Below are 26,795 nucleotides of genomic sequence, written 5' to 3' on the forward strand. Positions count from 1 at the left end.
GCGGAGCCGGACGGCCAGTCTGAGGTCTATGAGGCGGCCGCTGGGGGCGCGGTGGCGGTCGCGCCTTCGCCGGCTGCCCCGTTTGCCCGCAGAGTTGGATTTCGGCACCGGCGAGGGCCACCATCTGCAGCACATCAGCGACCGGGAGATGCCGGACGGTAAGGAGGCGGTGGGCGGCGGGGGCTCTCGGGGTACCTCTGGCCTCCGTTGCGCCCAGGGGTCCCCCGGGAAGGAGCCACCGCCTCGGGCCCCTTCCTGCCCGGAGCCGGCTCTCCCCGGGCTGGCACCGGGAGGAAGGCTGGCTCCGCCTGGCGTCCCCGCCCCTTACCCTTTCCCGGTCCTGCGGGCCAGTGTCCCTCTCCACCCCCGGCACCCAGTTCTTCCCTCAGGTCCCTTCTCCGCCCGCCCAGCCCGAGACCCTTCCGCCCTCCGTCCGGCCTGGTCATGGCTTTATTGAATGTCTGGTGGGACTTTGTAGGGACTTTCGGGTATAGGTTCTCCCACCGCCACTTCGGAGCATCCGTCCGATCTCCCCCGTCTTCACCTGCCCAGACGGTGCCCAGGTGAAGGGGCCGGGCCGGGGCCGGCTGGCAGCCTGGCCTCCCACCCCTGGAGGTGGTTGCTGCCCGGGGCAGGTCAGACGCAGACATTCCAGGGGGGGTTATTCAAGTTCAGGACGGAGACCGGCAAAGGAGGGTCCGTGTGCTTTAAGCACGCAGTTTTCAGTTGCTTTATTTCTTCCAACTATCGTTTGAATACAGAAGGCAAGAGAATGTGGGAGAGGGAACTTAAAAGACCTGAAGGATGTGGAATGTTAACTGAGAATATGCGCCCCCCCCTCGCCCCCCAATGTTAAAGTCTGATTACTCTAAAATTCCCACTTGGATGCAAATATGCCTTGTCTTACTCCACTGACTTAACAGACTTTACTCTCACGTTGTCTGCTCTAAGGGAGAGATGGGGTGGTTCATGAGACTGTGGGTCAACGTTTCAAAAGAGAAAAAACTAACAAACATAAATGTAGACTTTCATGTGTAATAGGAAGGTCTGGGAGCTAAGATGCCAGGCCCTGCACAGCAATGTTTGTCTCCATGGCTCGCTCTCCTTCCTCTCCCCTCCTGCCCGTAGGACCCGGTTCACCTTGGAGAACGTTGAGTAAAAGTTGTCAAGACCTAACAGCTGGGTAGGGCGGAGGGAGAAGAGAGGAAATGACTGTTTTAAAATAATTCTGGGTAGCAACATGGCTCATAAAGACTGTTCTTTGAAGTAGAAAACAATGAGTTATGAGATGTTAAAGGCCCATTTGTTTCATGTAAATGCCAGAGGTTATTTGATTTCATAGAGAAAATGTTTTATAGTTCTTACTCTATTCAAACTTTAGTTGAGCTTTCAATTTATTTAAAAGTTAGAATAATAAGCCTGTGGACATTTGGCTTTGTAACTGGGAAGTACTTCCTTTTAAGAATATTCAAATAATGTGGGGAAAAAAGGAACAAATTATGTGAATTAATTGTACCTTTAAACACAAAGCAAGTAAGTACTTGTGAAAACTTTGCTCTTAAGTGCTGTAAGGTAAGCCTGTGAGTGATTTTATGAACCAGTTAGTAGATGGGTAGTGTTAGTGAGAGACCAAAATAGGACCTTTATATATTCTTTTAAGATTTACAATACATTTTCATGTATATCTCATTTGCCCCTGCTAACTGCAAATAAGACCCATGCATATGTTCTCCCTATATTACCAATAAAGAAAGCAAGACTTAAGAGATCTGAAATGAGCCGGGCCGTGGTGGCTCAGTGGTTGAGCATCGGCCTATGAACCAAGAGGTCACGGTTTGATTCCCAGTCAGGGCACAAGCCCAGGTTGCGGGCTTGATGCAGGAGGCTCTCTGTCCCTCTCCCTTCTCTGAAATAAAAAATATATTTCAAAAAAGAGATCTGAAATGACTGTGTAACACAGCTACAGCTACTGGACAGAAAAGCTGACATGGAGGTGATAGATACACCAAGTTCAGTTCTTGTGCTTAAAAACCTCTTTAGAATGCAGCTTATATTTTATAATTTCTACATAGAGTGAGTGGGGCTATCTTAACTTACTCCAGTCTTGATTTTTCCATCGAAATTACTGTTTTATTTTTTCCATCACCATTTATGCCCTCTTCCATCAACATTATTGTACAAACTCAGAAGCAACATTTACCTCTCCATTCTATATTTCTTTTTAAAAATGTATTGATGTTAGAGAGAAAGGAAGAGACAGAGAGACAAAGATATTGATTTGTTGTTCCACTTATTTATGCATTCATTGGTTGATTCTTGTATGTACCCTGATGGAGATCGAACCCAGAACCGTGGTGTATTGGGATGACACTCTAACCAACTGAGCTACCCGGCCAGGGCTCCATTCTATATTTCTAAATTCCTTATGATGAATAAGAATAAAAGAGTAGAAGTCATGAAATAGCATGAATTTACCAGGTAAACGAGTTGATATATTTTAAAGAGTTCGTTCTGGTGACTTCAAATTGAAGCCAAGAATGCCTCATATAGAGGGACTTGCAGAGAAACTGGTAAGAGAGCAGGTAAGGTAACAAGGATTAAGCATAGGACTATGATCAGGAGTGTTAAATCAGAAGAGTTGAAAAAATAGAGTTCATGAGTACAGAATTTACCTTTTTATGTTTAACATGATAGTTAAAATTTCATTTCAATTTGTTTTTATTTTTTCGGGGAAATTCAATAAAATGATATAAGAAACCTCAAATTTCAGCATTTGCTATTAAGTTTCCATAGAAACAAGTCGTCAGAACACTAAATATAAAGACAAGCACATTGAAAGTTTTCTTTTGATGTCTTTATTTCAGACAGTTTTATATCAATTTCCCTGGAAACCAAGAAATACCTACTTATTTCAGCTTTTCTACAAAGGAGAATTATTTGGTTACTTATACAAAATCATACATGAATGATGCTCTGAAATACAAGAACATGATTTCTTCAAGTCATTTCAAAGAGACATTCCAAGAACCTAGTATAGATTTCAGATAGACTTAACAATAATTTTCTACTACCTTGCCTTTTTCTAACAGTACTAGTATATATAATATAACTGATGGTAGTATCAGTAACACACACACACACAAACACTTAAGATTCTGTTATCCAATTTATTACTCATCACCTTTTATACAGCCTTTTATGTTCTGACCTTCTGAGCTTTGCTCATTTCCTGGCTAAAGGTGCTTTCTCAGATGACCCCTTGCTCCCCCTACCCCTAAGAAGTGAGTAGGGAAGGAATTGGCAATATTATGTGGAAAAACCTCTGAGCAACAGATCTTTCCTCTTTCCAGTAGCTATTTTAAACCCTCTTTTTTGCTTTTTTTTGTATGGCAATATTAATAAGTATTTGATGTAAAAGATTTAGAAAATCCAGAAAAGTCACTCACTTATACTCAGAATATCAAGAACTTATATTAATATTTTGGTGTTGAACTTTATGTATGCACATAAACACATTTTGTTTGTTCTGTGAAAAGGAGGTCACTCTTTATGCGCTGCTTTGTAACATTTTGTTATAAAGAGAAGTAATGACCTATAGCTCTGGGAATTGTGTTTGACACCTGGAGAGTGCTCCAGGATGCATTTCCATCCAACTGCATGCCCTCTAATAACTATTCAGTGTACCATCAAATGGTTGGACCACCATTCATTTACCCATCCTTTATGGCTGGCCATCTTTTAAAGTGAAACCATATACAATCCCATAATAATGCTTTATTCTGGGGACACAGATAAAAGTGGATGCATTGTACCTCCCTGTAGAATTCAGCTAGTATTCTTTCTTATAACTTAACTAGAGGCCCAGTGCATGAATTCCTGCACTGGTGGGGTCAGGCCGGCCCACCCTGCGGGGGTAGGGTGTAAGGGGGCATGGGTGCACAGTTGGCAGGCAGGCCCTGCCCCCTGGTGGAACTCCTGTGGAACTCCTAGTCAAGGGGACAATTTGCATACAGTGGGGCCTTGACTTACTAGTGTCCCGACTAACGAGTTTTTTGAGATAGGAGCCGTCTCTCGGCCGATTTTTTGCTTTGAGTTGCGAGCTAAAATTCGGGTTATGAGCCAGCTTCAGATACCCCACCGCTAGTTGGCACAGCGAACGTCACAGTGAACGCCACAACATCAGCCCAGCATCACGTGTCTCACTTGTTCACTTTTGATTTGACATACGAGTAATTTGAGTTACGAGCTCCATCACGGAACGAATTAAACTCGTAAGTCAAGGTCCCACTGTATTAGCCTTTTATTATATAGGATTAGGATGTCATTTTGTAGTTAAGGCATTTTAACATTAAATATTCTTATCCCAAATTAAAGTAACCATTGATTGTCACTGGACATCAAACCTCTTTTAGGTTTTTGTGGTTCTTATGTCTTTAATTCTGAATAACTACTACTCTAAGATCTGAAAGTAATGTTTATTTTAGATGATAAACCAAAAGATAGCATTTGATGAAACCATAAAAGATATAGGAAAATTGGGAGAAACTTTATTGGTTTTAGGTGCACTGAAGTGGTTAGATGTCTATTGGGCACCATTCCAGATATAGGACAAACAGTGTTATACAAGTCAAGCCCCTACCTGTAACTTAGGTCCTTACATTCCAGAGGAGCCTCGGGGCAGACAACACATGAACAGGTAAGAAAGTCAGGGTGGTTAAAGACAGCTGCTCTCCTAAGTGACATCGAGAGGGAGCCATGTGAGGATGGAGGAGAGGCTTCCATGCCGAGTTCCTCAGATGGCAATACGCCCGAGTGCAGGCAAAAGGACAGAAGGACATGGCGATGGCTGCAGCAGAGAGAAAGGGATGCCAGGAGAAATAGTGGATTAAGACTTTGTATGCCTAGTGGACCTTGACAAAAAATATGAATTTTAGTCTAGATGTAATGGGAAATAATTGGAGGATTATATGCAGGGAAATGATGTTCTAGAAAAAGAGAGGAGAGTGAGAAAGAAGCTGCTGTTTGAGAATAGGGGGGAAGCAGGGAGCCCAGGTAAGAGGCAACAGTGGTTTGAACAAAAAAACAATAAAGGCTTATTTAAAGAAATTAAGTGAATCTAAAAGTAGTATCAAAGGTCTGAATGGACCAGTCACAGAAAAAGAAATGCAGATTACATTTGAATGTCTTCACACAAAAGAAATGCAAATAAAACTATACTATAGTTTCTCTCCTATTGGGAGAAGACCCATAAACTTGGCATTGCATTCTTTGGTAAGGCTGTGAAGAAACAGTTGCCTTCATATATTGCAGGGAAATGCAAAATAGATCGACTCTATGAAGGGGACATTGGCATAATCTCAATGTAGATGGATTCATTAAGAAATCCTATTTCAAGGAATTTATCCTGAAGACATACCCCATAAATATGAAACCACATATTCACAAAGTGTTTTTTTAAAAAATATATTTTTATTGATTTCAGAGAGGAAGGAAGAGGGAGAGAGAGAGAAACATCAATGGTGAGAGAGAATCATTGATTGGCTGCCTCCTTCACGCCCCAACTGGGAATCAAGCCCACAACCCGGGCATGTGCCTTGACCAGAATTGAACCCAGGACACTTTAGACCACAGGCCAACACTATATTCACTGAGCCAAACCAGCTAGGGCTTCACAAAGTTTTGGTGCATTATTTTTAAAAGAAAAATATTAGAAATAACTCATGTCCAAAAGGGTCTGGTAAACTAGTACATCCACACAGGAGAGAACTATGGAGCTATATAAAAAAAAGTAAGATCTCTCTTTACTGCTAAGTGGTAATCTCTAGGATACATTACATGGAAAAAAGGAAGGAGAGGATATAAGTAATCTATATGACAATCAGGGAAAATATTATTTGCTTATTTAAAAAAATCCACAGAGAAATTCTTGCTAATTGTGTGACTCTGTTATTCCTTTCCTTTTAGTGGACAGCCAAAGCACATACTTATTTACTTAAGATGATGCTCAGGAATGGTTAGAGTAGAAACTTTATACATTTTCAATGCAATGCCAAACATTCTCATTTTACTTTTGAGTTAATTTGTGAAAGCTTTGTTTTGTCATTTATTGTGATAGATACACACACACACACACACACACACACACACACACACACTCTAGGGGCCCCAGTGCACGAATTCGTGCACCTTGAAAGGAACTGTGGGCCGTGAGGCTGCGGTGGGCACAGGGGTGGGTCTCAGCCCATCCTCCTGCTGCGGCTCTTGGTCCCCTGTCTGCCAGCAGCCCCACTCCCACCTTGGCCACTCCCATGTGCTGATGGCGCCCTCCCCACTCACACTGGGCCCTGCTTGTACCCGCTGATGGCGCTGAGCGATTGGGACTGGCGCCAGCCGCCAGCAGTGGGTGTGAGCAGTGGCTCCGGCTCCGGCTGCAGGTACGAGCAGCCGGCTCTGGTGCCGGCAGAGGGTGCGAGAGGTGCCTGCCGGCCCTGATTGCCCCTCAGGAGCAGGAGGAGGTGGAGAAGCCCTTAGGGGAGATCGGGGACAGCAGCCGCCGCTCGCACCTGCTGATAGCGCCGAGCTATTGGGGCTGGCGCTGGGCACTGGCAGCGGGTGCGAGTGGCGACTCTGGCGCCGGCAATGGGACCACAGTGCATGGGAGCAAAGAATTTTCAGTAACCACCAGAAGCTCACCTTGATGACAGTGACGGGCACCCCGCCTTGGTCTGGCACCCCCGCTCACCTGCTCCACCATCCTGCCATGGCCAGCGCTCACCATGTTCTACCCTCTGCCACCTGCTGCGGATGCCTGCCATGTTCCATGTGCACCCCCTGGTTGTCAGCGCACATCATAGCGACCGGTTGTTCGGTTGTTCTGCTGTTCGGTCTATTTGCATATTCGTCTTTTATTATATACAATAGGATTATATAGATTGTGCTTACATTTCATTTGATTCTCACAATGGTTTTAGTATAGGAATTATATCCGTTTTTCATTTGAGAAGACAGGCTTTGAGTGGTATAAATTTGAGTTGTCCAAGTTTTGAAAAATGATGCTTGCTAGAGCAGGAATGTTAATTCCAGATTCATGGCACATAGAAATAGAATTTATATATTGACACATCATGTGAGCAGCTTTGGGGATACTACCTTTTTTCTCACCCCCATTTTAAATTTTATTAAAGCAATTAAACTGTACGGTTAAAATAGTAACATTGCATAATGTGAAATGAAATTGAGGTAAATTGCAACTCAGAAATAAAGTCTGAGACACTAAGCAAAGTGCTTTTTAGAAATACAAAAAAAAAAAGGTGCACTTCTCTATATGAAGTGTCACATCTTAGTCACTAAAACATGGATTGATGATTATAACAAGGCAAGACTGAGAACCAAGGTAGAGGCAGCTAAATGAGTGGTTTAGAAGCCAGAGTTAGGGTCGTCAGAGGCTAGAAAATCAGAAGCAAGACTCAAGGAGTGGTAGACTATATGCACTTTTGTGAGTCAGGCCAGTTCAAGGCCACCGGGTAGGAATTACCTGACTGAGATGAAAAATGTGGACTCAGATAAAATCACCAGTGTATATGATCATTGTTAGAACCCAAATTTTGTGTTTGGGCCAGGAAACTGATATAATGTGTAGTAAATGCAATGTGTAGTATAGGGATGATAGAGCACTTCAGTAAATGCAGGAAGCCTTAAGTAAACAGGTGTCAGCTGTTGGTCCAGAAATTGCTGACATTTCTATTTAATTGGAATATATTGACATCACAGTCTTTCTGAAATATGCTACTTCTGTCAAATAATTCCTTGGTCACCATCCTCATATTTTGACAAGGAAAAATAATTTATTGACAGTTAACAATTGCATAACTTTAGTACTATTAGTCTTTAATAATGCATTTTATTTATTTTAAGGTTGCTTATATCTTCATATTTTTAACATCTATGCAACTGAAATGGATCTTAGAATTGATAGAATCTTAGGTTAAGGGGAAAGCAGTATTCAATGTCAGTGGGGTTTTACATATTTCTTCCTCTTGGAAATATTTACATTGAGACCTTAGTTTAATGTTTTAAAGTCATACTTTCCCAGATTCCTATTATGTTGTCAAATTAAGTTGGGATTTAAATTGATAATACAAAAGTGGTAGGTCTTTAGAATGCAATTTTAATCACAACCCCTAATCATGAGTCAAGAATATTTCTTCTAAAACATTCTTAGAGCTCTAACCAGTTTGTCTCAGTGGATAGAGCATCAGCCTGCTGACTGAAGGGTCCCAGGTTCCATTCCGGTCAAGGGCATGTACCTTAGTTGCAGGCACATCCCTGGTACAGGGTGTGCAGGAGGCAGCTGATGGATGTTTCTCTCATCGATGTTTCTAACTCTCTATCCCTCCCCCTTCCTCTCTGTTAAAACTCAATAAAATATATTAAAAAAATAAAACATTCTTAGAGTTTTCTAAAGAAATAATTTTGGGAAGGATTCACATGTAAGATGCACAGTAATTTCCTGTGTGTGCATGTTGAGGGGGGCAGTCATGATTTGCTTAATAGTTTTCAGTCTTACCTTTGTGATAGTGAAAACAGTGTAGTCTCGTTTATCAGTCTCCTTAGGCTCCAGGGAAAACAGTTAATGGAGAGTACAGAAATACTGTGTGTGTGTATGAGTTTCTGTCTAATGGCTTAAATATCCATTCTATCAAATAGCGATGCAGTATTTGTCATTAGCAAAAAGTACAAGTTATATATAAAATGGTTTTAGGCTATAAGCAAAATACTTTATAAAAGTCTCATGCGAATTGACAACATTAGGTCTCTAATGGGTACAATACATACAGTACCAATACATATAAATGATAGGCAGCTCACCAAAGTGGAAATAGCACTGTTAACTGTGGCCAACCTATAATCAAAGAAATGCAGATTAGAGAGACCATGAGATTCCTCATTCACATCACTAGGACTTTTTTTTTTTTTAAATATTTTATTGATTTTTTACAGAGAGGAAGGGAGAGAGATAGAGAGCCAGAAACATCAATGAGAGAGAAACATTGATCAGCTGCCTCCTGCATGCCCCCCACTGGGGATGTGCCCGCAACTAAGGTACATGCCCTTGACCGGAATCAAACCCGGGACCCTTGAGTCCGCAGGCCGATGCTCTATCCACTGAGCCAAACCGGTTCTGGCACTAGGACTTTTTTCACGTATCCAATGCTGGAGTAGGAGCTAAAACTAGTATGATTGGTGGCATTATACTCTAATATGCTGCCACCCGTTTTAGAAAGCAACTTCGTATTATATATTGAGCAATGAAAATGATCTAATCTTTTGGTCTAGTCATCTTATTTTGAAGATCTTTCCTACGGAGATTAAAAAAATTTGTTTTAAAAAACACCATATGTGTTATAAGAGTAGAACTTTGTAAGTACCTAAACCCCAATAGGAGATTGGCTAAGTAAATCCTGGGAATAACACCTTATGGGCCATTATGACATTAAACAGTAAATATGCTGCAATGAGGTAGAGATCGCTTGTAACACAATAGGAAATAAATTGTATACCGGTTACAGCTTTCTTTAAAAACAAAGTACATATAAGAAAATCAACTAATAGTAATGGTTGTGAGTATATGGGTAATTTTTATATTTTTTAAGTTTCAATTTTTAAATTTATTTAAAATATTTAGGAATATTTCCCCCTAAACAATATGCTTATATTAATGTATTGATTTTTTTCAATTTGGTTATTTTTATAGAAAAGGATATCGTCTTTTTTAAAAAATATTATTCTGTATTAGTTTCAGTTGTACAGCAAAGTGGTTAGTACCACTGCTTCAAAAATACCCAGCTGGCCCCATACAATACTATTGACTATATTCCCAATGCTGTAATCTACATTTCTGTGGCTATTTTGCAACTACCAATTTGTACTGCTTAATTCCTTCACCTTTTTTTAACCAACCCACCCCAATTCCCTTTGACTGCTGTCAGTCTGTTCTCTGTATCTGAGTCTGTTTTTATTTTGTTTGTTTATTTTGTTGATTAGATTCTACATATAGATGAAATCATATGGTATTTGTCTTTCTCTGATTGGCTTATTTCACTTAGCATAATACCCTCTTTCCATCCATGCTGTCTCAAAAGGTAATATTTCCTTCCTTTTTGCAGCTAAATAGTATTCCATTGTGTAAATGTACCACAGCTTTTTTTATTCACTCATCCACTGATGGGCCACTTGGGTTGCTTCCAAATGTTGGCTGTTTTAAGTAATGCTGCAATGAACATAGGGGTGCGTATATTCTTTTGAATTAGTGTTTCAGGTTTCTTCAGATATATTACCAGAAGTGGAATCACTGGGTCATAAGCAGTGCCATTTCTAATTTTTTGAGGAACCCCCCACACTGTTTTCTATAGTGGTTGCACCAGTCTGCATTCTAACCAACAGTGCACGCACGAGGTTTCTCTTTTTTCCATATCCTTGCCAATACTTGTTTGCTGATTTATTGATGATAGCCAGCCATGCTGACAGGTATGAGGTTATATGGGTAATTTTTAAACAAAGCATTATGTTGGCTCTTACAAATTTTGGTTTATGATATCTGTTAAAGGAGTGAGCAAATGGCTTTTACCTGTTCCCACCTTCAGTGTGATCATCCATGCTGCTGATTAACCAGGTCTCTTTTAGTTGCAAGTTGAAGGAAATCTATTGCAAAATAGCTTAAATTTTTAAAAAAGTATTGGCTTATATAACCAGAATTTACAGAATAAAAATCTTGATCCAGGAATTAAATTATTTTCTCAGAACTTGTCTCAGTTCTGCTCTCCTGTTGATCTCTACTGAAAAGGCTTCTTCCTCATGATGGAAAAGGGAGCATCACAACTCCAGTCCAGCTAAGGATCCTGAGTACAGCTCTGTCTTTCTCCTTTGGTTCTTGGGAGATCCCAGGGCAGCTGTGATTGGTTGGTCAGCCCTGGGGCAGGAGCCCACTCTGGAACTCTCTGTGTAGGGTAGGGGGATTCCCATATTTTTTCTTTTTCTTTTTTTAAAAAAATATATTTTATTGATTTTTTACAGAGGAAGGGAGAGAGATAGAGAGTTAGAAACATCGATGAGAGAGAAACATCGATCAGCTGCCTCCTGCACACCCCCTACTGGGGATGTGCCCGCAACCAAGGTACATGCCCTTGACCGGAATCGAACCTGGGACCCTTCAGTCCGCAGGCCGATGCTCTATCCACCGAGCCAAACCGGCTAGGGCCCCATATTTTTTTCTTGTCACGTGGGTTAGTTTTGCTTTTTTTCCTACGTGTTGTCTTTTTTTATCCCAGCCTTCATGATTTTGCATGTGTGTGTGCGTGCGTGCGTGCGTGCGTGTGTGTGTGTGTGTGTGTGTGTGTGTGTGTTTAAGCCTCCTCCTCCTTTGATTACGGTACTTTTCCTGGACTTCCTAATAAAAATTTTAGGTCCTGGCCAGGTAGCTCAGTTGGTTAGAGCGTCATCCCGATATGCCAAGGTTACCGGTGTTCAATCCCCAGTCAGGGCACATACAAAAATCAAACAAAGAATGCATAAATAAGTGGAACAACAAATTGATGTCATTGGTCTCTCTCTCTCTCTCTCTCTCTCTCTCTCTCCCTCTCTCCCTCCCTTCTCCTCTCTCTCCTTCCCTTCACCCCTTTTTCTATCCCTCTCCCCCTTCTCTCGCTCTAAAATCAATCACTAAATTATTATTTTTTTTCTAAATTTAATGTTTTTAATATATTTTATTGATTTTTTACAGAGAGGAAGGGAGAGAGATAGAGAGTTAGAAACATTGATGAGAGAGAAACATCAATCATCTGCCTCCTGCACACCCCCTACTGGGGATATGCCTGCAATCCAGGTATATGCCCTTGAGCGGAATCCAACTTGGGACCTTTCGGTCTGCAGGCCGACGCTCTTATCAACTGAACCAAACCGGTTAGGGCTAAAATATATTTTTATTGATTTCAGAGAGGAAGGGAGAGGGAGAGATAGAAACATCCATGATGTGAGAGAATCATGGATCACCTGCCTCCTGCACATCCCATGTTAGGGACCTAGCCTGCAACCCGGGCATGTGCCCTGACCGGAATTGAACCTGGGACCCTTCAGTCCAAGGGCCGACGCTCTATCCACCTAGCCACACTGGTTAAGGCAATCAATCACTAAATTTAAAAACCTTTATCATGTCATAGGCACTGATACATAATGTGGCTACTTCTGCAAACATTTCTGCTTATTTTTTAGGTTCAGATGCAATATATTTGCTTTATTTTTGGTAGGAAATAGTCCTGAATCCTTTCAGAAGCCTGAGGTTAGAGGCAGCTGTGGAAGTCTCTGCTTGTCACTTTGTCAACTGAATTAATTTATTTTTCAAGTAGCTAACATTGTCTCATTTTTTAAATATGTGGGAAAAAGTCTTTAAAATAACTTTATGGGCTTTTTACATAAAAATGTTTAATAGAAGTTCCAGAAGCAGTTTAATAAACTTGAAGGAATTTCCTTAAAAAACAAAGCAGTTGGTTTCGCTCTATAAATTTCCAGTGCTGGCAGTACCAATAAAATGAATGGTTCAGATTCCTGTTAAACCAGGAAGTCCCAAATTATGTTTGTGCAAGATTATAACTGTATTACTTGGAGGGTAAAGGTATTCTAGTTAGATAAATTTGTGAAATGCTGTTAGACATTATTCATTATTGGACTGATTAGTTTTTAACATAGCAGTGTGCATTTTGATTCCCTGAGTAACAGTGTTATAGTGTATTTAGATTTGACCACCAAACATCCTTTTAAAAAATAGAACCGTTATTATGTGGTTAGAGAAATACTGCCTTAACCATTCCTCTTATCAGGATGTTGGTCCACTTTCTTATAAGATTGGTTAAGTGGTTTGAGTTGGACATTATTGAGTACTATAGGGGATTTATTTTTTGTTTGTTTTAATGACAACTTTATTATTTTGTATGGTGGCAAACTTTGTTTAATGGAAATGTAAGTACCTTTTTTGTATTCTGGCTGAAATAGATTATCCCACCTTGGTGCAAGGTGGACTGCAGTCAGACCTACACTTACATAGGTACAGCACAGTTTTTTTTTACAAGCAGCCCTATGACCAGCTCCAGAAAGTATTCTTATTGAAGCCCCAAAATAATTATGTGGCATAGAAGGAAGAAGTAAAACTTTTTAGCTTTGGAAATTGAGGGCAAAACGTTTAAAATCAATTTTATGAAAGTATTAAAAATCACTATCATGAAAGTGTTCCTATTGATTAGAACATTGAACTTTTATGCTTTCCTTTTAAATCTGCCATGATGAATAGCCCCCAAATAAACCACAGCTAACTAAATAAGTTCATTTGTTGAATAGAGTTAGAATTAGCTTAAATGTCTAACGAATATTTGCCAAAAACAACTCACTTGGTTTTGGCATATTTAATATATTGGTTGGTATCTGACAGTAACTGGCCACAGCATAATTTGCTTCTTGAGACTGTTCCTGGAATGTGCTGGTAATATCAGCATAAATGAGGGGACTATGTATTTTTAATCGATAAGTAGGAGGAAAGCACACATGATTCGTGTAAAAGTTGGATAAATTATTTAGGTGCAAGTTTTTAAAAAAGTCTAAGACATAGCCTGGTTTTATTCCAATGTATAAAATGATTCTATAGTTTTACATTTTTCCAGGAGAATTTTCATATTGTTGCCTTTACTAAAATTGGCTTGTTATCATTACTAACACTGTTAAAAGTGATTAATATTGATTAATATTCCAGGAGAATTTTCATATTGTTGCCTTTACTAAAATTGGCTTGTTATCATTACTAACACTGTTAAAAGTGATTAATATTGTAACTGTTATTAAAATCATATGTTTTTCTACTCAACTAAATTAGCATGTCTTTTTCTCTTCTTTTTATACAGAGTTAGCTTTGGAATCAAACCCTTCTGACCATCCAAGGGCAAGCACAATTTTCTTGAATAAATCTCAAACGGATGGTAAGACAATATTTTTTTCCTCCGAGAAGTTTGAAACTGTTTTTTGTTTTCGTATTAGAGAAAGTATTCAGTGAGAACTGGTAGCTATCTGTTTACACATTTTGCCACCTCTTTATCAACACAGTCAATTGGCCACATGATTTAGATGCGGCCTATTCCTCCAAACAGCTATGTCCTTTTCCCCTTGCTCCAAAGAGCATACGTTTTAAAGATGAGTGATAGGATTTAGGTCCCAGTTAGGTTTTCATTTTGAACAAATAAAAAAAAAATAAGTTTATATATGAAGATTGAATTTGTGATTTTTGTCCCACTTTATATAGTGCTCAACCAAATGATGCTATCTCACATCCAGATTGATGCTACTCAGAACTTTTAAGCTATTCAAAACTTTGTCATCATAATGTAATATTGTGCCAAGGTACATAGCCCTCTAGGGTTGCCCAGAAGGTTAGCCTCATCAGCAAGGGTACATTTCCTATGTCCTGCTTGTTTTAGGATAACCAGAACTGTAGGATTTTAACACTCCTGCTTGCCTGATTATACTCCTTTATGTTATGTTAAATCTAGTTTACTTGCTTAAAAAGCCACACATGACCAGTTTTTCAGTTGACTACCACAGCAGAAGTACAATAAGTGAGGTTTTTATTTTGTTTGAAGTGATGTAGCACAATAAAAAAATGGGGGTTTCTAACCTGCCTTTTCATGGTGTATGTGTATTTTGCCTGTCTTGAGCCAATCATTTTTGGTTAGAATTGCTGTATTTCTTAATTTCTTCCAGAGCCTTGGGCGGCTCACATGAGAGAAAGTGGCAATAGTAAAGGGAAAAACTACCCCATGCCCCTCTCTTCAGTCCTAAGGAATGTGTGTCTATGATGCCCATTCTACCATAAATGAGGAGTGTGGGAAACAACACTCTCTTTGGAGCTCTTGTTCTTCTGGCCTTTGTTAGAGCAAATCGATTTTGGGTGTTGTAGATATGTTCAGTTAGGTTAGCACACATTTTTAAATTTAAATTTAAATAGGTTACTTCCCATTTGAGTCACGACATTTATTTTTTAGTATGGTATTTTAGTGGATTACCAATAACTGGTCCAGGATGCTTCTGGGAGTGCTGGTGCAAATAGGGGTTAGTGCCTGGCCAGAAACTGGTTCTTAGAGCTGCCACTGTTAGATCCTGGTGATTCAAGTAAGGTGGGAATAAGTGTAGAATTAGAACTACTACTGGGAAGTTGTTCAGATGTGTAACAAGTACCATTTATTAGCGAAGTTTCTCACCTGGCCTGATTTGCTCTGCCTTTTCTTCTGTCCATGGAAAGTCTTTCATTTGTACCTATTATAGAATATCTGTTAGGTCAAAAAGTAAAACTAAGTTTTTAGATTTACTTTGTGGAGCTCATCTTGCCAGGTGATTTAAATTATAATTTTTGTTAAAAATTATTTTTAAAATGGAATGGAATTTTGTATATTGGTAATCCGTCACATAATCAGCAACTTTTACTTTTCTATGGCATTTGTATCAGAATTGATCAGTTAATTTTTTTTTTTATTCTTAGTGCGAGAAAAGAAGAAGAACAACTATGTAAACCATGTAAGTAAACAGTTGAAAAGTTAAGTAAGAAACTAACAGTTTGAAATAAAATTGTGATGATTCCTAGAAAATATAATGGACCCAGTACCGTTAGTATGGACATCTCTTTGTAGATTTTATAAATCTCTTTTGTTTTCATAATTATCAAATATGTATTCAGGAAGTCTTCAGGTTAGTAATGCTCATTTTAAAGGGTTCTGACATTTAAGTTAAGTTTCAATAACATGGTTGTGGTTTAAAGATATACCTTATAATTTTTTGGCCTTAATTTTTAAATCTTATTTTTTTAAAAAAGTAACAAAAGTATAATAGCTAAGTTAATTTTTAGCACTATTTATTGACTTCCTGTTATAGCAGGTGAAACTTAGCTTTCTCTACCATGATCTTATTTCCCTCCCTCTGTTCCCTCAGCATGTTACACGGTTTTTATTAAAGAATCAGTGTTTACATTATTATGATTATACAAATATTTTTTACTGTTGAGCCTTATAGTTCTCTGGCTGTGCCACTTCCTTGGATACCCTTCATTCTTTTTCTCCAGTGTAACTGAAATCTAGGCACTTCTATACTTTTTCAGGGTAATCTAATCCCCCTCTTCCTAGCCAAGATTTTACATAGCCAAATGCAGTCAGTAGGCTGGATTCCCTGCTGCAAAGAAAGAACAAAACAAAACAAAACACAACCGCCACCACACACACATTTTCTGTAGCAATTTGACAAAGATGACCATCAGACAGAAATACTACATTTATGCTACATTAACTTAATATTCATTTCTCTGTGTGTGGAATTAGTTTCCTGACTATATTCTCTTGCCTGTTTTCTAACAACAGTTTTCCCTCCAAATGTTGTGACATTTGTCACCTGCCTATCAAAAATATTTTCCATCTGTTTTTTTTTTTTTTTTTTTTGAAACAACATTCCTTAGCTTTTATCATCCCACTCTAGTATAAACTGGTTTTCCCTAGACCTGCTCTGTGCCTGTTTCCCTGGCATATCTCCTTGAAGTGATCTGAGATCTCACATAACTGCTGTCTTGTGTTGGATCCCCTATGTCCTCGATTCTATGTTCCCTCTGTCTTGTTATACTCCCTTGTTTCATTGGAGCACATTTCCCTTGGAAAGAGTACATAGGCAGAAGTTTCTAGAGATCTGGCCTTTCTGAAATGCCTCCTATTTGAAGTATAGAAGTAGGTTGCAACTAATTTTTGCAGTTCCAAACCATTTCTACTGTTTTCTTATTTGCAGAGTTGCTCTTAAATCTGTTGACATTATATGATACATTGTATATTACAATTTTAATAATTTCCTCCCATCCTTTTGGAAGCTTTTAGTACCTTCTGTTCCTGGAATTTTGAAATTTCATAAGTATGGTTTAGTATGTTCCTTTTCATTTTTGTGTGTGGCCACTAAGCCTGCAGATCTTCACTTATGACAGTGAATTTAAAAATATATATATTTTCTGTATTTATTTTTTCTAGTATTTGTATTACTCAGAAGTTGGAACTCTTAGACCAGTATTCCTGCATGAATTTCTAACTTTCCCCCCCTCTTATTTTCCATTTCTTCTTGTTCTACTTCCTAGAGATTTGTTTGACTTTATGCTCCAACCTTTCTATTTAATTCTTTGTTTTGTCTTTTTAATTTATTGAGTTCTCTTATATTCTGTCACTCTTTTTTTTTATAGCATTAGTTTTTCCACCAATGCAATTTTTTGTCTTTCTGAGGTTAAGAATTTTTTTTTTAATGTTTTCATTTGCTCTTGTATTTTGTCACTCCCATTAATTTCCTTCTTCCTGTTTCGATCTCTCTTGCTTGTTGGCTTTCCTCAGATGTGTGGTGGTCCCTGGCTCTATGTTAAGATGTAATTGGAAGCACCAGGAGTGAGCAGGACTTTTGTTAACTGATAGTCCTCATTGCAGGATTTTGGGATCAAGCCTCTGAATTTGGAACCAGCCTTTGGTTCTGTCAGATAAACTGGCTTTCTTATTCTTGTCCCAGCCACTCTCTATAGGCACCAAGTTTGTGCTTCTTCTGTTCTGCCATATCAGTTACCACTCCTTTATCTAGTCCTCAGCTTTCAAACATTAAAAATCACATGCTTTTTTTCTCCTATATTGTGTATAACCTTTTTTTATGCCTTTAATTCTAATGAGATATCTCTGAAAGGAAGGGGAGAGGAAATAGATTTGTGGTCAGTCCATCATGTTTAACTTAGATTTGCACTTTAAATATAAGTTCTAGCCTGGCCGGTGTGAGTCAGTGGTTGAGTGTCGACCCATGAACCAGAAGGTTACCAGTTTAGTTCCCCGCCAGGGCACATGCCTGGGTGGTGGGTTTGATCCCCAGTAAGGGGTGTGCAGAAGACAGCCGATTGATGTTTATTCCTCATTAATGTTTCTACCTCTCTACCCTCTCACTTCCTTTCTTGCTAAAAAAAAAAAAAAAAATCATTAAAAAAATAAATATAGGTTCTAAGTTTAAAGTTTTAATTCAATATAATGATATTAATTCAGAGAATATTTTTGGCTATACCTATAATTAGCATACTACACTTTTCTACTAAAGCCTTAATTAAGAATTCTATTTAAACCATGTACCCTGCCATATTGTCCCATTTATATGCAACATAGATGGAGCAGTTTTCATTAATGCAGAAAGTATTAGAAATTTTTAAGTTAATTAAAAGTCCTTAATTCTTAATATTCACAACTTGTGAAAAAGTAGAAAAAAGTAAATGGCTTTATTTTTTAATGGGTTAAGATGAGGCAGTGAGCACAATGGGTGGAAGCAGAATTTCAACAGGTACTTGACCTTTAATAGTAGGGTTTGGATTGTGACTTATTAGACTTCTAGGTATGATTATTTTTCTAATCTTTGCCATCGAACCATAGTCTACTTAGCAAGCCCTTCACTTTCTTGTAAAGATTGTCAAAGTCCATCTATTCTGTCATTAGTGTTAAATGAAGGTAAAGTATGACTCTTTGTCCCTGTCTATCCTAGTGACTAACTTTAATAATACCTATCAACACTAAATTGTCAGTAGTGTTTTGGCTGTTTAATTTTCTTTCTTTTTTTTTTTTTTGTATTTGCATTTTTTTTTATGTTTGTCAGTGTAGTGTATTTGAGGTTGTAGGCCAGCAACAGTAAGGCTTTAACCGTAAAGGACATCTGTCTTAAGTTTTCAAGCAAGATAAGGGGAAAGGAACCTGCTGGCGCCAGTGTATCCAGGCTTTGCTCAGAGTCTTAATTCTGCCACCCTGTAGTGAATACTAGATACTTGATCCTGAAAGTTTGAATAGTTGGGAGTAGGCCTGGAGTGATGAGCAAGTGTTGAATGTTCCCAAAAGTAAATTACATGAACTGCATAGCTTAAGTAACAATTTTAGCTATAGTTAAAGCATTTCTAGTTTCAAGGAGAATTTGTCCCTCCAAATATTACTTTTCAAAAATGCACTCTCTGGAACTTTTGGTTAATAAGGAATAAGTGGCTTTGCAGTGAAACATCTGAAACAAGTGAAATGGTGTTTTATATAATATATAGATATTTCTGATTATTGGCTATTGGCAATTTTTAAATGTTCTGTATTTTAAAAGGCATCAACTAGATTTTGTCCCTGCCCCATATTTTGAGTATTTGTGGGGCATACTGATGGGAAAGTATGGCAGCATGATAAAAACTATTTTATATTGATACAAGGAAGGAAGGCTCATCTGAATTAGTTTTTTTAAAATACAATAAAACCAAGCATATTAAAATTGTTGCTATTCTGTAATATTAGAGAATGCTACTTTTACTTTCAGCTACTTACAGTGATTGGGATTAGTTATTGGCCTTTAAGGAAGAGAATTGTCCTAACATAGTTTAGGCTATTTCAGTATTTGATTATTGCTGTATTATTGGGCTTTTTACAAATCAATGGATAATTCTAAAATAAATGGATACTTCTAAAGTGTTTTGAAGATAGCTTATTCTCTAGAGGGCCTCAAAAAGTTCATTGTCACCTTTCCAATACCACTGCAGATAAATTCTAATTTGTATTTGTAGTTAAGATTTACCTTCCAGTTGTAATTAATTTCAAATAATTTTTCAAACACTAGTTGAACTTCTAATTTGTCTCAGATTCTGTGCTCAGCAGCTAGAGGTAGGAGAAGAGACAAGTCCTCCCTTCCCTAGAGAAGTTTCCTTTTTAATGAGGGGGATTCCCTGTAAGCAGTTCATGGAATATAAGAAGAATCTTAATGCTTGTTTGACATTTTAACCAAGGAAAAAACACACTTTTATAGGTTTAACTTACTGTGACATTTTCTTCTATTTCCCTTCCCCTTCAGGTATCTCCAGGGCACCTTACTAAAAAATATAGCTCATGCTCAACTATATTTCTAGATGACAGCACAGTCAGCCAGCCTAATCTTAGAACCACAGTACAATGGTGAGTACAACTAGGTTGCCAAGGGCTGAGTGACAGACCCCGTTATGCTAAAAGCATCCTAGCCACACATAATTTCAGTCATTTGATTGTCCTTTTTAGTGACCAGGTTAAGCAACTGATGCCAACTATATATTGATTTCAAGGACCTAAATATGAATTTTCAATTTTTATTTTAACCTTAGAGTGGATGGAAGAAAGGAAGGCCAGTTAGCAAATAAGAAATCCCAGAAAAATTACTTATCTTTACTTGATAACATTTCTGTTGTTAAGACATTGTTGAACATAATGAAAAGGAGAGGTGCTTTTTATTGGATGTTTCTAGGAAAAAAAGTATTTCTTTATGAGACATAGACCTAAAACAATGAGTATTACTTTGGAAGCTACTCTTGGAAGGAGGAACAGTTTGTCCCCTACTGGCACCAGAGTGTATGTGCATTTAAATTTAGTTGGATTTTGTCAGATTTTCCCCATTATACATTTTTCCCTCTGCACTATTTCTGTATAAAAATTCACTTCTCCTTTCTATCCCCCAAAGAGGGAGAAATGCATGAAATCAGTATATATCTCCAAGACCCTAAATCAATCCATGTATAAGAAAAATCACAACAGAAAAAAAATGAGAAAGGTGAAGTTTTGGAAACATAGCCATTGTCAGGTTTATACTTAAGCAAACATGAACAGCGTGTCATGATGATGAAAACTATTCATATATTTCTGGGAGCACCACATAGTCCACAATTGGTGGAGATGCACTTTAAAAATACCCTAATATGAACCTTTCAAGCATATTTAAAAGGGAACTAAACCAAAACAGGATGTAGAGCTTCCTGACTCCCCACTGGAGCTGTCCAAGGAATATAATCAAAGTCTCCTTGGAATATGAGTGTTTATTTTCCAGAACACAGTTTGGGACATGCTGTCTGAAAATATTGATATCCTCATCCCTAATTTTATTTTTCAGTCTTAAAAACGTAATTAGCTCATAAATTTAATTTTGCTTCTAATGTACCAGCTTCTTTGCTAATTAAATTATCAGTACTTTAATTAAAAATAGCAATTTCACAATCATACTAATAGAACTTCTCTTACTTATAACAATAGTTGAGATCAAATTGTGTTTTGGCAAAAATGGAGCCTCATCTCTCTCTAAAGTCCTGAGCTTTGGCACCTATTGAGTAATCACTGAATATTTTTATTCAGCCAAGGCACTAAATCATGAGTAAGAAACCACTTGACGTTGGCTGCATTCTGTAGATTCTTTTGAATTCAAAAGATTCTGATGTTACAGCATATAAAGATTAACCTTGCTCAGACAAGTAGGTTTCATACTTATTTCTCCAAATTAGTGTAATTTTTGAAAGTACAGTAAGTTTTAATTTGATCTCATTAAGTTTTGAAAATGATCATTCAGTACATTCATTATTGGTGAAATAAAGGTTGAGAAAATTAATAGAGCTACTTGACTTTTAGGGATGATTTTGAAAAATGTTTATCATGGGATAGTAGTACATTGTTCTCAGTGGGGTGGGTGAGCCTTATTAGAATCACTTATGCAACTTTTTCCTAAAATATGTCTCTAAATCATGCATCTCCCCCCACTCCCTCAACACACACTCTCACTCTCCACTAGCCTTTTGATAAGCTGAGGAAGGCTGTGAGGCATGATTATATGAACAGAAGCATCCAGGGTGATTCTGATCATTTTATTTTATTTTTTCCATCACTGTTTATCTCCTCTAGGCCCTCTTCCCCCTCCGCCCATTCCCCTTCCCCCTGTAATCAGTAGGAATTTGGCATGATTATATGAGCAAAAGTATCCAGGGTGATTCTGATCTTAACCCTGATTTCACGTGTTCCCAAACTTTGCTGCACATTGCAATCACCCGGGGAGCTTTAAAAAGAATCCCAAGCCATTTAAATCAGAACATCTAGAGGTGGAAACAGGCAGTTTTTAAGGCTCCTCGGATGATCCCAGTGTACAGCTAAGCTTGGGAACCACTGCCTGGTTGGCCTGTAGGGGAAAGAGAACTGCTTCTAGTTATTGGTGGGACCTTGAGCAAGTCAGTTGTAAGCCTTGGTTCCCTTCTGTAAAATGGTTTGTTGAATTAAATGTTATCTAAGGTTCAGTGGTCATTTTCAGCTTTGAAATTTTATGCTTTGAATTCTGTGATTTTCAAATCAATTTGAAGATGAAACTGAAGCACTATAGAAGTATCCATCTTTGATGCTAGCAACAGTATGAGCCTTTTTTACAAGTGCTAATATTATATAGACCTAGTTATAAAGTTCAGATTTGCCTTCCCTCAATTATTTTGAGCTTCATTTTAGACACTTGAGGACAAAGAGGAAAAGCATATAACTTAACCAAGAAAACCCCTTTGGTGTGTAGTACACAATATCTTTGAATAGCATACAGTTATTCAGTTAGGAATACAATAACTTACACAGTATCTGGGGATTTACATCTGCTCATTAATATTTCATTTTAGGCTACCTTGGTAGTAACTTATTAAATGTTACACTGTAGTATTATGCTGCATTGTTAGCACTGCTTATTTCAGGATAGACTGTTTACTTTGTGGGTTCTTATATTTGCTCTTAAGATTTTATTTGATATAGAGCACTTTATTTGCCTTTACAGAAATGATGGAAATGGGTGGTAGGGGGATAGTGAACTAAATAAACTGAAATGCAGAGCCTAACAACCTTCTTTAAAAAGCACAAAAACTACTGTATAGCTTAAATTGAAGCATGTGCACAAATATAACTTGTACAGAATGAAAGGTTCTATGGGTGAAAGGGCAAATGATGGGAAATATGTAATAACTTATATATTATAATAATCAACCCAAACATGTCTTCTAACAGCATATTACTTCGCATTTTGGTTTTCCTATTTTTGCTAAAAGCCAAAGAACTAAAACAAGGGGAAAAGTACCCATATGGATACTGTTCTGAATGAGGATTTCAAGGCCACTGGGCATCTGGGAAGGTCTTCCCCTACTCTAACCCCTTTTTAAAAATGTGTTCTTACCTAACATATTAAAATTACAATTGTTACAATTTTTTTTCCTCCACAGTGTGACGTTAGCAATATATTACCACATAAAGAACAGGTGAGTTTAAAAACCTGTCTTGTTATTCTAGCAGTAAATTTACAAGCTATCAAGTTTAGTGTTAGGAAATAACTATAGACATTATTGGAGTGAACTGTAGAGTGCTTTTATTACATTATTGAAGTGAATCATTTGTTTTTGTCTTAGGACTCTTAACGCTTAAGTTATTGTGGATTCCAAAGAGTATTTGTTTGTATTAGAAATTAAAATTGAGAATTTAAAAATAAGTCCATTGTATGTTTAAACAGGATTTTTATAGCACTCTTGAAATTTTGAACTGGATATTTTTGTGCATTAGAGGATATTTAGCAGCATCCCTGGCCTCTCTATGCCTTCTACTCTATAGTTGCCAATAACAGCCCCTCCTCAGTTCACATTGTGACACCAGAAAAATCTCTCCAGCCATGACCAAATGTCCCCTGGGGGACAAAATCACCCCTGATTGAGGACCATAGTATTAACATAATTATTTTTCGCAACAAAAAATGAGTGGAAAGGGTGTCATTTATTTACATTTTTGCAAATCTATTTAATGTCTGGCTTACTATAAGACAGATGATTTTCATGTATGCTCTGTCTTCAATCATTTGCAATTACTTCAATCATTTGTTTTGAAAAACCAACATGAAGAAGACCCAGTCTCATGTAGTTATATAGGTACAAAATTGTGTATTTCTAAAGCCTTCAAATAATTGTGGGTATTCTTTGATACCATGCCAAAAGTCCATAAGTGCTGGACTAATTCCATTAGTTACAATGTTATTTAAAATCATATCCACAAACTTATAGTAGGTAATTTGTTAAATTAATACCCATTGATCTATCTTGTATGTTTTTTTGTGTGGGGTTTTTTTGTTGTTGTTTTTTTTAAATATGTTTTATTGATTTTCTACAGAGAGGAAGGGAGAGGGATAGAGAGTTAGAAACATCAATGAGAGAGAAACACCGATCAGCCGCCTCCTGCACGCCCCCCACTGGGGATGTGCCCGCAACCAAGGTACATGCCCTTAACCGGAATCGAACCTGTGACCCTTGAGTCCGCAGGCCGACGCTCTATCCACTGAGCCAAACCAGTTCTGGCTATCTTGTATGTTTAATGAATGTTTTATTTGCACATGATTTTATTATAATATTATGTATTGGTCATTTGGAAAGTATTGGTTCACATTTCTTTATAAAGTGGCAAAAGCTCACTTTTGTTAGTATCACCACCAATCTTAAATATTGAAAAGCTGTCAAGCTCACAAAAGAAGGTACATATTTTCCCAAATTCTGACTTTTAGCTTGAGAGTTTGAATTGTGTCATTGGCAACAAACATACAAATTATTTTCCTTGAAGTGCCAGGCTCATTTTTTGTTTTTGAGAGAATGACAGTTGTACTATCAAATAAAGATGTTATTCTATGAAAAAAAAAAAAGGCTTCTTCAGCTCACAACTAAGTCAGAAGTGCTTTTCCTTAACACAACCACATTTTAGAATGCAAAAGTGCTTAATGCATACTTTCCATTTATTCAAAATATAAGGAGAATGATCAAAGTTTAATAACACTACAAATTTTTACTGCTTTATCAAGGATGTTCTTAAGCAAAGCAGTTTTTTTTTCAACTGCAAGTGGCGGTGAAGAATAGAATGACTACTAGTATAGTGTGGTTCCACTTCCTTGATTCATGCTCAGAAATCAGTTTTACTCACTTTTGCTTTTATACAATCACTAGAGGCCTGGTGCACGGATTCGTGCACATTGAAAGGAAATTAATCAGAAGGTGGCTGATGGGGCGGGACTGGGCAAGATGGCCGGACACGCCCTGGAGCCAACCTGCCACGGTCCCTCCCTGGCCGGCTGCACCTGGGGTGGCGCCGGGGCTCGAAGGGCGTCTGCGGTCTGTGGAGTGAGCAGGGTCCCTCCAGCAGGTGGGGTCCCTCGACCTGGCCTGCGGGGATCGGACGGAAACCAGCAGTCCGACATCCTCCGAGGGGGCCTGGAGTGTGAGAGGGTACTCTGCAAAGTTGCTGTCACTCGGCAGCTCCTGCATTGAGCGTCTGCTCCCTGGTGGTCAGTGCATGTCATAGCTACCGGCTGGTCGCTTAGCTTTTTATATATATAGATAGAAGATTGCAAATGTCAGAAAAAAGGCAGGCACTGCCTTAATATTCCTATAAAAACGGTTTTGGCCCTGACCAGTTTGGCTCAGTGGCTAGAGCGTTGGCCTGTGGACTGAAGAGTCCTAGGTTCGATTCCGGTCAAGGGCCTGTACCTTGGTTGCCGGCACATCCCCAGTAGGGGGTGTGCAGGAGGCAACTGATCGATGTTTCTCTCTCATCATTGTTTCTAACTCTCTATCCCTCTCCCTTCCTCTCTGTAAAAAATCAATAAAATATATTAAAAAAACAACAAACGGTTTTGAACTCATGGGCTTCCTGAGAAGGAAGGGTTCTAGGGGAACCCCAGAGGCCTACAGAATATACTTGGAGCACCACTCTTTAAATGAGCAGAGTGTATTAGTGTGGTGAACATTTAAATCAAAAGACTAGTCACTTTTAAAATAAAAAGGCAAATTTTTAACTTAAACTATTTAAGAGACAAGAAATACATAATAAAAATCCTATATAATAAAAGCCTAATATGCGAAGTGTCCGACCATTCGTTCGACCGTTCAACCAGTTGTTATGATGCGTACTGGCCACCAGGGGGCAGACGCTCTGACTGGTAGGTTAGCTTGCTGCTGGGGGTCTAGCCCAGGGGTCCTCAAACTACGGCCCGCGGGCCACATGCAAATACAAATATTGTATTTGTTCCCGTTTTGTTTTTTTACTTCAAAATAAGATGTGTGCAGTGTGCATAGGAATTTGTTCATAGTTTTTTTTTTAAAACTATAGTCCGGCCCTCCAACGGTCTGAGGGACAGTGAACTGGCCCCCTGTTTAAAAAGTTTGAGGACCCCTGGTCTAGCCAATTGGGAATGGGTGAGACGGACTGACACGCCCTGGAGCCTTCCTGTGTTCCCTCCCTGGCCCCCATCGTGCACCAGTAGGGTCCCTTGGCCTGGCCTGCACCCTCTCGCAATCCCCGACCCCTCGGGGGATGTCAGAGAGCCGGTTTCGCCCGATCCCCGAAGGCCAGCAGAGCGGGACTGGGACTTGGCAAGATGGCCAGACACGCCCTGGAGCCAACCTCCCATGGTCCCTCCCTGGCCAGCCGCACCTGGGGTGGCGCTGGGGCTGGAAGGGTGTCTGTGTATAAGAAACTAGTAAGAGAAAAAGAAAGGGAAAAACATGACTCTCATATTCACATGAATTAAAATTCTAAGGACGACATTGTCTCCTACTACCGCATTATAAAATGTTTGTGTGTGTTCCACTGTGAGGTCAGAGGAGTCAAATGTGTTTGGTTCACTAGCATTGCCGTTAGGGAGGGTCAATGCTTATTAAGGCAACTCTAGCTGGCCACCATAGAAATGATTTCACAGAATTTGATATGCTGAGTAAAGAGCTCAGAAAACCCCCTTACCAAATCCAAGAGAAGAATTTGTAAAACTGCTTTATTGAAGGTTAAGCTTCTCCCTCTACCCGTCTCTACTCCCAGCAGTTGTGTTGCTAAGATATTACCAATTTCTGAATTAGTTTTAAAAAAACATATTCT

At 38.7% G+C, this 26,795-nt stretch overlaps 1 protein-coding gene across 4 annotated transcripts in view; it reads left to right on the top strand.

Annotated features, from left to right (window-relative positions):
* Positions 1-6: 6 nt before the first annotated feature.
* CCNYL1 (cyclin Y like 1) overlaps positions 7-26,795 on the top strand; it is a 51,064-nt gene continuing 24,275 nt past the window's right edge. For all 4 annotated transcript variants that reach the window (XR_002831223.1, XR_002831222.1, XR_002831224.1 and 1 more), the window contains exons 1-5: positions 7-158; positions 13,944-14,018; positions 15,572-15,606; positions 19,939-20,039; positions 23,120-23,155. Coding sequence is in view for 1 of the 4 variants with exons in the window: in XM_014462126.1 (XP_014317612.1) it covers positions 29-158; positions 13,944-14,018; positions 15,572-15,606; positions 19,939-20,039; positions 23,120-23,155 (377 nt within the window). In the remaining 3 variants the exon portion in view is untranslated. The remainder of the gene's footprint in view (positions 159-13,943; positions 14,019-15,571; positions 15,607-19,938; positions 20,040-23,119; positions 23,156-26,795) is intronic.

Source organism: Myotis lucifugus, unplaced genomic scaffold (assembly GCF_000147115.1).
Source record: "Myotis lucifugus unplaced genomic scaffold, Myoluc2.0 scaffold_3, whole genome shotgun sequence".
Classification (NCBI taxonomy): Eukaryota; Metazoa; Chordata; class Mammalia; order Chiroptera; family Vespertilionidae; genus Myotis; species Myotis lucifugus.